General features: G+C 54.7%; 1 protein-coding gene across 1 annotated transcript; it reads left to right on the top strand.

The window, feature by feature from the left end:
* Positions 1 to 7,936: 7,936 nt before the first annotated feature.
* On the top strand, positions 7,937 to 8,872 carry LOC309603214 (olfactory receptor 14A16-like; the record flags this gene model as incomplete). Its single annotated transcript, XM_082338115.1, has 1 exon — positions 7,937 to 8,872. The coding sequence occupies one exon, from the start codon at positions 7,937 to 7,939 to the stop codon at positions 8,870 to 8,872; it is 936 nt and encodes a 311-aa protein (XP_082194241.1).
* Between the last annotated feature and the right edge of the window lie 1,959 nt (positions 8,873 to 10,831).

Consider the following 10,831-nt stretch of genomic DNA (forward strand, 5'->3'; position numbering starts at 1 on the left):
CCTATTTGCAAGCAAAGCAAAGCATGATCAGTTTTCACAAACAATAAAACACACTCTGTAACCACAGGCTAAGTACAAGCTGTCTCTAATGAGGTTGCCTTTCTACAAGGGATAATCTTATGAGAAATGTTTTAGATAGATAGGTACAAACAGATAGATTTGAAAACAACTCAAGTGTTGGCTAAAGAGACAATTAGACTACTGAAAGACAGGCAAGCTTTGAACTCTGTGAAGTTCAAAGCAGCAGCTGGGTAGGTGAGAATTATCTGAATGAACAAAGAATAATGGGAGGAGAAAATTAGAGACTAATGGAACTGGCCTTTGCCTAGAGAGTCTGCATCTGCAAAGATGGCATTAGAAATGGTCATTGTATGGGGACAGGTGAAACTGTTTGAGAGATTAGAGAAACTAAAGACACCATCTAACAGGCAGAGGAGTGATGAAGAAGGTACAGGTGAAGATCAATATTTCTTTTGAATATCCCTTCTGAAAGGTCATGGGATTGGCAGAGGTCTCTTGTGAGTGAGGACAAGCAAATGGTGCACCCGTCTTTGAAAGAGGCCAAAAGTGCAACCCAGGGAACCCCAGGCTGTACAAGCTCACTTTGTTGAAGAGCGAGCCATTGAATGAGTGCTCTTGGGTGACATTCCTGGGCACCCAAAAGAGAAGAGCATCGTTATGCACTTCCCAAGGGTAAATCATGCCTCACCAACCTGGTTGCCTTCATGAGGAAGTAGCTTCCTTTGTGCATGAGGGGACATCAGGTGATGTCATTTACCTCCACTTCAGCAAGCCTTTTGGCAAGGTCTCCCTCAATGTTCTTGTACCCAAGTTAGGCCATTGCAGTCTGGATGGACAGACAAACAGATGGGCAAAACACCGCTTGGATGATGAGGCCGAGAGAGCAGTGGTGAAGGGGCCAGACTCTACCTGGAGGCCAGGGGAGATACTGGGGTTTGGTGAGGTGGCACGGGGGACTCTCCTGAGCCCTGTGCAGTTTAACACCTGTATCCATGACCCGGAGGAGGCAACTCTCACCACATTTTTCAATGTTATTAACTTGGAAGGACCATTCCTGTGCCTTAGGGATGCCTTTCAGGGGAAACCTGAGAGGCGGGAGGACTGTCCTGTGGGGACCTTCATGAAATAGAAGGAGGACAAAGGCCAGATCCTGCACCTGGGATAGACTGGTTGGGGCCTGGAGCACATTGTGGACAAGGAGAGGCTGAGAGAGCTGGGTTTTAGTGAATTCCCTCAGAGTGAAACCCTGGAGCAAGGATGCAGGCCAGTTGGTGGGATGTCAGTCAGTGGATTTTTCAACATTTGTTGAGACAAGGTCATGGGCACCTGATCTAGCTGGAGCTGTCTGAGAACTGGCTTGGCTGAGAGAGACCAGCTGTGGCAAGAGCTCTGGGACTTGGTGTGTAATAAGTGTCTCTAAGAAACTGGTTCCCTTTTTCTTAATCCCGGTGGTGGAGTTGGATATATCACAGAGCCCCGGAGGAGGAGGGAAGTGACCATGCAGCAAAGATCACTTCTCAGGGTTGGGGTGTATGGCCAGAGATGGAAATGGCCGCTGTGTGGCACTGATCTGGGACAGTTTTCCCAGGGCAGCTTTCCCGAGGTGGCCAGGGGACATAGCAAGGACTGGGCTTCTTACTTATGCACCTTTGGTGCCTTGCTTCCTTCACCATGATGCCTGACTCTGCACTGTGAGCAGTGCTGTGTGCCCCCACCCTGCACACTCACACAGCTTAGCTCTACACTGGGGCTTTCCTTTCCCAGGCATTTTCCCAGCCCAGCCCAGCCCCTCCCCAGCTCTCCCCACAACCCCTGCCCTCTCCCCAGCCCAGCAGAGCAGCCCAGCCTGGGCTGGCCCCACGGCAGTGCCCACCGCAGGGTGCTGCAGAGCTCTGGGCACTCACCCCACAGCCCCAGCCCCTCTGAAGGGCACAGCAGCTCCTGAGGGGCAGAGAAGCACTGTTCAGAGTGCAGAGAGGCTCAGTTCAGGCTCACCATCAGCTCCAGGGATGGTGCTGGCCCCAAGGGCATGAGGAAATAGGGGCCTGGAACTCTCTGGCTCTCCTGAATACATGTTGTAGGTGATGCCCAAACCTGCCTGCATTTGCCCGCTTCTCTGTCTCCATCAGCCCCACTGCCCAGAACAATGTGACAGTCCTAGCCCTGGGCCTCCTCAGGCAGCTCCTGCATCTCTCCAGGCTCCCCTCCCTGTTCCTCCTGGGTCCCCACTGACTCCCATGGCACTGCAGAGACCTGGTTCATGGATACGTTTATTTAGTGCTTTACTTTTTGGGACTTCACCATTGAGGGTGTTTCACGTTCTCAGTCTCCATTAATTGCAACCCCAGGGCACATGGTGAGTCCCCATCCTCTCCTCTCCTCACCCCTCCAAATTCATTTCTAGGGAGTCTGGTATATGCCATCACTCCTGTCATACATGAAGAAACCTGAGGAGATAATGGGAGCTCATGGGCCATTGGACACCAAAAAGAGAGCTTTTAAATCCAGAGCATTTGGCTCAGTGGAATGAAATACTAACATGACCTTTAACTCCCAAAACATTGAGAACACGAGGAGAACAGACATCTTAAAAGACAAATTCCTTGGACATTTTCTTGGCAGCAGCTTTGGAGGAAGAGCCCAGCCTTCAGCCACTGGACCTGGGAGGTCCCATTTTATTGAAGAGCTGCTATCTGACAGGCCACATCTGATACAGTATGGTACAAGGGTCAGACACAATAAGATCAAGCCTCAAGATAAGTAGTATAAACCCACAAAATTCTCTATACTTAGGAATATCACAAGAGGAAAAGGCAGACTGGTGCACTAAGATAAACTGTGGGAAATGTGCATAGAAAGGGAGGCAGGTTATTGTCTGTGAGATAGAGCCCATTGGGCCAGTTTAGATAGGGCATCCTTGAGCTCCTGGTTCCTCATGCTGTAGATGAGGGGGTTCACGGCTGGAGGAAACACTGAGTACAGAAATGATACCACCAGATTTAGAACTGGGAAGGAAATGGAGGGGGGTTTCAGATACACAAACACTGCCGTGGTGATAAACAGGGAGACCACGGCCAGGTGAGGCAGGCACATGGAAAAGGCTTTGTGCCGTCCCTGCTCAGAGGGGATCCTCAGCACAGCCCTGAAGATCTGCACATAGGACACCACAAGGAAAACAAAACACCCAAATGTTAAACAGGCACTACCCACAAGAAGCCCCACTTCCCTGAGGTAGGCATGTGAGGAGGAGAGCTTGAGGATGTGGGGGATTTCACAGAAGAACTGGTCCAGGACATTGCCTTGGCAGAGGGGTAGGGAAAATGTATTGGCAGTGTGCAGCAGAGCATTGAGAAACCCAGTGCCCCAGGCAGCTGCTGCCATGTGGACACAAGCTTTGCTGCCCAGGAGGGTCCTGCAGTGCAGGGGTTTGCAGATGGCCATGTAGCGGTCATAGGCCATGACAGTGAGAAGAAAGTATTCTCGTCCAATGAAGAAGAGAAAGAAAAAGAGCTGTGCAGCACATCCCAAGTAGGAGATGGCCCTGGTGTCCCACAGGGAATTGGCCATGGCTTTGGGGAGAGTGGTGGAGTTGGAGCCCAGGTCTATGAGGGAGAGGTTGAGGAGGAAGAAGTACATGGGGGTGTGGAGGTGGTGGTCACAGGCTATGGCGGTGATGATGAGGCCGTTGCCCAGGAGGGCAGCCAGGTAGATGGCCAGGAAGAGGCAGAAGTGCAAGAGCTGTAGCTCCCGTGTGTCTGCGAATGCCAGGAGAAGAAACTCGTTCGTGGAGCTGCCATTGGACATTTGCCGCTTCTGGGCATGGAAACTGCCAAGGGAGAGAAAAGAGAAAAATTCAGAGAAGCTTCTTGGAGCAAAATTTCATTCATTCATTGTGCAATACCTAAGGGCGCCTTTCCTTCTTGTGCAGGACTGTTATGCAGCTGGGAGGCTTCAGCTGTGGTTTGTGCTGGCTGAGTGTGCTGTGCAGAGCCGTGCCCTCTCCCCAGGGGCTCCTGAAGGGTCAGCCCTGCTTTCCAGCAATGACCCATGGAGGCAGCAACAGCCCAGGGTGTTTGGAGGGAGGCTTCCTGGGGAGGAGTTCCCTGTGCTGCACTAGAGCGGAGGGTGAAAATCCCAGAAGGACGCTTTCTTCCCCAGAGGAAGGTGGGAGATGAGGTGCAGCAAATGGGTCTCGTTACACTGTGTTTTAGTATTCAGATACCCCCATACCACTTGGGAAATGGTCTTGAAAGGGGTCAACTTTCCCCATTGCCCCATTGCCTCAGTACAAACCTCCGTCAGTGCTCCCATCCAGGAGGGCTGCTCTGTCCATCAGCCTGGTGCCCAGCTGCTCTGGGCTTGCACCGCTCTCAGCTGGAGGAGGGCTGCACCCAGAGGTTGCTCTGCAAAAGGCACTGGCCTGTCCTGGGAGCAGAGGGGTGCTGTGCCAGGTGCAGAGTTCAAAACACCCCTCCTTTCCAGTACAGTTCTGCAGAGTATGAGGAAGAGGTCAGGGCAAGGATGCTGATTGGCATGGGCAGATCGGGTGCTCTCAGACATCTCTAGGGTCCTACAGGAGAGCTGTGCCCTTCTGGACGGATGTTCACAGCCCCGCAGGACTCCCTGTCCAGCAGAATCCGGTGTCTTAAGGTGCTGTCTGCTAAGGGAAGCAGTGCCTCATTGCCCAAGCACTGAGTGCAGTGTCTCGAGCCTGGAAAATGAAGAGAGGGCGTGGGCACCTTGGTCCCATGGAAACACCTCCAGGGCAGCGCCCTCCAGGTCAGGGCCAGAGCAGGCACTCCACACCCCCACCCCTTGCCCCACACCACCACCGTTCCTGCCAGGGACCCCATGAGCAGGAAGAAGAGCAGCACAAGCAGGTGGAGGACCAAAGCAGAACTCTGTGACTCTCCTCCTAAGGGAAGCAAGGAGAGGAGAGGCGGCCGGGCACTCAGGAAAGCCTTCTCCTTACCCAGCAGAGCACAGCACCTGCCAGTTAGCAAAAGCCCAGGGCAGTCGCTCGCAGCCCCTTTGCCCTGCAGAGGGAAGCGGCCACGTGTCAGGAGAGATGCCCCTCTGCTGTGCCAGAGCTCTGGCTGCAGAGGAGGCAACTCCTGCCCTGGACCACACAGGATGATGCCCCCAGATGTTTCCCAGTCTCTCAGTACTGCTCCAATATCCTGGACTACATCTGGCACCTCAAATGTCACCAGGGGCTTGTGTGTCAAATCCTGGTCTCCATCTCCATCACTGACATTGGGACCGTAGAAAAGGAGAGTACACAGTGTACCCTATTGCCATCAAGCTATAAAGGGGCAGAAGCCATCTGTGTTTCTGGAGTGACAGGCGGATGACAATGGGACTGTAGGAAAGGAGTGCAGGTGCCTATTTCTAACAGACGCCATGACTGAAGCAAGAGGAATCCCACCTCCTGGGGGTTTGTGGCAGGCATGGGAGGGAGCTGAGGTCCCTTCCAGCCCCACCACTACAAATCCAGCATGAGATGCCTCCACTGACTCAGCTGATTGCCTTCCCTCAGCATGGCTAAAGGAGATGCCTCCCTGGCAGTGCCCAGGTGTCCTGTCTCATGATGGGCCAAGGAAGGGGGATTCTCAGACCTAAGTGTGTCTCGGAGAGCAGCAAGGCCACTGCTGCAAAGAAACGTCTCTGCAGAGGTGAGACAGGCAACAGCGGTGATTCCTTCAGTCTCTTCCCAAGCAGGTTCCTGGAGAGCCCCAGGGACCCCTGGAGGGAGCGCCGAGTGGGGTGGGGGGCAGAGAAAGTGACGTCTTGGGCAGGTCCCCTCCTCCGGGGCTGAGACAGGCTCCTGGGGTGGAGGGAGCTCCTGGTAAGCAGGCAGCAGGGCAGAGAGACAGCTCTGCCAAGGAGCAGCTCCTCTGCCAAGCGCAGCAGGGCTCTGGGCAAAGGAGTAGGGCAGAGCGCGATTAAAGGCAGGCTGGAGTGGGAGGAGAGAGGGGAGCTGCAAGGGAAGGAACCTTTGCAGCCCTTGACACGGTAAGTCTCTTGGTGCAGGGAAATGCAGTTGCCGTTGCGGGAAGGGTCTCCGAAAGCGTTCATAGGCTCCAGCCTGCAGGGTCTGTGAGGAGGCCTCCCAGCCCAGGGGCTCATGTTAGACCAGGGGGAAGGGGTGAAGGCAGGGTGTGCAGCCAGAGCTGCCCAGGGCATTTCAGAGGGGACTTTTGCAGAGGAAGAGCAAGGCAGGGGATCCCTTACAGCTAAAGAGCTTTCCTGAGGCTGTGCTTTCAGTTTCCTGCTGTTTCAGGAAAAAGGGAAAAGGCACTGCTGCGTTTGGCGAGGGAGCCTGAGAGTCCTGAGCTGCCACCCTGAGAGATCAGGAGGTCTGGTAGGAGCCAAGGCAACTGCTTCCATCCACTCCTCTCCCTCCAGAGAGCACCAGCATCACCTTTGCTGGCCTCAGCAGGGTTTCTCTGACCTGCTCCTTCCTGCCTGCAAGCGGGGAGTACCTCTAGAGAGTGCCTGGAACGGGGAGGTTTCTTGAGGTCAGAGCTGAGCAGACAGGAGTGGGTGATGGGGTCTGTGATCCCTGACAGGGAAAAACTGGAGGGCAGAGCAACAGTTCCCGGGAGGGGTAGCTCCAGGCAGCAGAGACATGGGCAGAGAGCTCTAGGAACCTCCAACCCCAAATGGCATGGGAGGGAGAAGTTGGGAAGCTCCCTGCCATCCCCTCCAATGCAGACACCTGCCTCTGCGCAAGACCCCTGCTCTCGTCTCTCACCCAGCACAGCCTCTGCCCTCAAGGCTGTGTGGTCCAGGGCAGGAGGTGCCTCCTCTGCAGCCAGAGCTCTGGCACAGCAGAGGGGCATCTCTCCTGACACGTGGCCGCTTCCCTCTGCAGGGCAAAGGGGCTGCGAGCGACTGCCCGGGGCTTTTGCTAACTGGCAGGTGCTGTGCTCTGCTGGGTAAGGAGAAGGCTTTCCTGAGTGCCCGGCCGCCTCTCCTCTCCTTGCTTCCCTTAGGAGGAGAGTCACAGAGTTCTGCTTTGGTCCTCCACCTGCTTGTGCTGCTCTTCTTCCTGCTCGTGGGGTCCCTGGCAGGAACGGTGGTGGTGTGGGGCAAGGGGTGGGGGTGCTGAGTGCCTGCTCTGGCCCTGACCTGGAGGGCGCTGCCCTGGAGGTGTTTCCATGGGACCAAGGTGCCCAAGCCCTCTCTTCATTTGCCAGGCTCGAGACACTGCACTCAGTGCTTGGGCAATGAGGCACTGCTTCCCTTAGCAGACAGCACCTTAAGACACCGGATTCTGCTGGACAGGGAGTCCTGCGGGGCTGTGAGCATCCCTCCAGAAGGGCACAGCTCTGCTGTAGGACCCTGGAGATGTCTGAGAGCACCCGATCTGCCCATGCCAATCAGCATCCTTGCCCTGTCCTCTTCCTCATACTCTGCAGAGCTGTGCTGGAAAGGAGGGGTGTTTTGAACTCTGCACCTGGCACAGGACCCCTCTGCTCCCAGGACAGGCCAGTGTCTTTTCCAGAGCAACCTCTGTGACGAGACCCATTTGCTGCACCTCATCTCCCACCTTCCTCTGGGGAAGAAAGCATCCTTCTGGGCTTTTCACCCTCCGCTCTAGTGCAGCACAGGGAACTCCTCCCCAGGAAGCCTCCCTCCAAACACCCTGGGCTGTTGCTGCCTCCATGGGTCATTGCTGGAAAGCAGGGCTGACCCTTCAGGAGCCCCTGGGGAGAGGGCACGGCTCTGCACAGCACACTCAGCCAGCACAAACCAGAGCTGAAGCCTCCGAGCTGCATAACAGTCCTGCACAAGAAGGAAAGGCGCCCTTAGGTATTGCACAATGAATGAATGAAATTTTGCTCCAAGAAGCTTCTCTGAATTTTTCTCTTTTCTCTCCCTTGGCAGTTTCCATGCCCAGAAGCGGCAAATGTCCAATGGCAGCTCCACGAACGAGTTTCTTCTCCTGGCATTCGCAGACACACGGGAGCTACAGCTCTTGCACTTCTGCCTCTTCCTGGCCATCTACCTGGCTGCCCTCCTGGGCAACGGCCTCATCATCACCGCCATAGCCTGTGACCACCACCTCCACACCCCCATGTACTTCTTCCTCCTCAACCTCTCCCTCATAGACCTGGGCTCCATCTCCACCATTCTCCCCAAAGCCATGGCCAATTCCCTGTGGGACACAAGGGCCATTTCCTACTTGGGATGTGCTGCACAGGTCTTTTTCTTTCTCTTCTTCATTGGAGGAGAGTATTCTCTTCTCACCATCATGGCCTATGACCGCTACGTGGCCATCTGCAAACCCCTGCACTACGGGACCCTCCTGGGCAGCAGAGCTTGTGTCCACATGGCAGCAGCTGCCTGGGGCAGTGGGTTTCTCAATGCTCTGCTGCACACTGCCAATACATTTTCCCTACCCCTCTGCCAAGGCAATGTCCTGGACCAGTTCTTCTGTGAAATCCCCCACATCCTCAAGCTCTCCTGCTCAGATGCCTACCTCAGGGAAGTGGGGCTCCTTGTGGTTAGTGTCTGTTTAGCATTTGGGTGTTTTGTTTTCCTTGTGGTGTCCTATGTGCAGATCTTCAGGGCTGTGCTGAGGATCCCCTCTGAGCAGGGACGGCACAAAGCCTTTTCCACGTGCCTCCCTCACCTGGCCGGGGTCTCCCTGTTCCTCAGCACTGGCATATTTGCCTACCTGAAGCCCCCCTCTATCTCCTCCCCATCCCTGGACCTAGTGGTGGCAGTGCTGTACACTGTGGTGCCTCCATTAGTGAACCCCCTCATGTACAGCATGAGGAACCAGGAGCTCAAGGATGTCCTATGGAAACTGGCCCAATGGACGCTGTTTCACCGGCAATAACCTGCCTTCCCTTCTCTGCACATTTGCCAGAGTCTTTCTTAGGCCAGGAGTCTGTTTTCTTCTCTTGCAGTAATCCTGCTTATAGAGAATTTTCTGGGCTTATGCTACTTGTCTTGAGGCTTGATCTTATTGTGTCTGACTTGCACAACACTCTGTCAGATGTGGCATGCCCAATAGCAGGTCTTCAATAAAACAGAATCTCCCAGGTCCAGTGCCTGAAGGCTGCGCTCTTCCTCCAAAGCTGCTGCCAAGAAAATGTCCAAGGAATTGTTTTTTTGAAGAGTCTGATCTGCTTTTGTTCTCAGTGTTTTGGGAGTTAAGATCATGGTACTATTGGGTTCCACTGGACCTAGTATTCTGGATTTAAAAGCTCTCTTCTTGGTGTCCAGGCGCAGGGGAGATGGCCCATGAGCTCCCTTTCTCTCCTCAGGTTTCTTCATGTATGACAGGAGTGATGGCATATACCAGACTCCTTGGAAATGAATCTGGAGGGGTGAGGAGAGGAGAGGATGGGGACTTCCCACATGCCCTGGGGTTGCAATGAATGGAGGCTCAGAAGGTGAAAGGCCCTCAGATGTGAACTCCCCCAAAAGCAAAACATGAAGCTATTGAAGCTGTTGAAGTGTCTAGAGGAGAAGTCTTACAAGGAGCAGCTGAGGGAGCTGGGGTTGTTTAGTCTGGAGAAGAGGAGGCTGAGGGGAGACCGTATTGCTCTCTACAACTACCTGAAAGGAGGTTGTAGCGAGGTGGGGGTCGGTCTCTTCTCCCAGGTAACAAGTGATAGGACGAGAGGAAATGGGCTCAAGTTGTGCCAGGGGAGATTTAGATTAGATATTAGGAAAAATTTCTTCCCAGAGAGAGTGGGTAGGCATTGGAACACATTGTCCAGGGAAGTGGTCCAATCATGGTCCCTGGAAGCATTCAAAAAACGTGTGAATGTGGTGCTTGGGGACATGGCTTAGAGGTGGACCAGGCAGTTAGGTTATGAGGTTGGACTCGATGATCTCTGAGGTCCTTTCCCACCTTAACGATTCTATGATTCTATGATTAAACTGAGGTATGCAAAACAAGGACTCTGCCATGGGAGTCAGTAGGAGCGCAGCAGGCAGAAGAAAGGGAGAGTGGAGAGGTGCAGGAGCTGCCTGAGAAGCCCCAGGACTCTCATGCCGTCCTGGGGAGTGGGGCTGGTGGGAGCAGAGGAGGGGCAAATTCAGTCAGCACTGGGCATCACCTACAATATGAATTCAGGAGAGCCAGAGAGTGCCTGGCCTCCATTTCCTCACGCCCTTGGGGCCATACCAGCCCTGGCGCTGATGGGGAGCCTGAACCCCCTCCGCCCTCCCCCCCAGGAGCTGCTGTGCCCTTCAGAGGGGCTGGGGCTGTGGGGTGAGTGCCCAGAGCTCTGCAGCACCCTGCGGTGGGCACTGCCGTGGGGCCAGCCCAGGCTGGGCTGCTCTGCTGGGCTGGGGAGGGGGCAGGGGAGGTGGGGAGAGCTGGGGAGGGGCTGGGCTGGGAAGTGCCCGGGAGAGGAAAGCCCCAGTGTAGAGCTAAGCTGTGTGAGTGTGCAGAGTGGGGGCCCCCAGCAGGGTGCTGACAGTGCAGAGTCAGGCATCATGGTGAAGGAAGCAAGGCACCAAAGGTGCAGAAGAGAGCGGCCAGGTCTGTGCCATGTTCCCTGAACATCCTGGGGAAGCTTTCCTGGGAAAACTGTCCCAGATCAGTCCTGCACACCAGCCATTTCCACCTCTGTTCATACACCCCAGCCCTGAGAAGGGACATTTCCTGCATGGTCACTCCCATCCTCCTCCGGGGCTCAGTGATACCCAACTCCACCACCAGTATTAAGAAAAAAGGAGCTAGTTTCCTACTGACATTTATTGCGCACAAGCCCCATAGCTCTTGCCACAGCTGCTCTCTCAGCCAAGCCGGTTCTCAGACAGCTCCAGTTTGAACAGGTGC

Source organism: Platalea leucorodia (genome assembly GCF_965183815.1).
Source record: "Platalea leucorodia genome assembly, contig: HAP1_HAP1_SCAFFOLD_24, whole genome shotgun sequence".
Classification (NCBI taxonomy): domain Eukaryota; kingdom Metazoa; phylum Chordata; class Aves; order Pelecaniformes; family Threskiornithidae; genus Platalea; species Platalea leucorodia.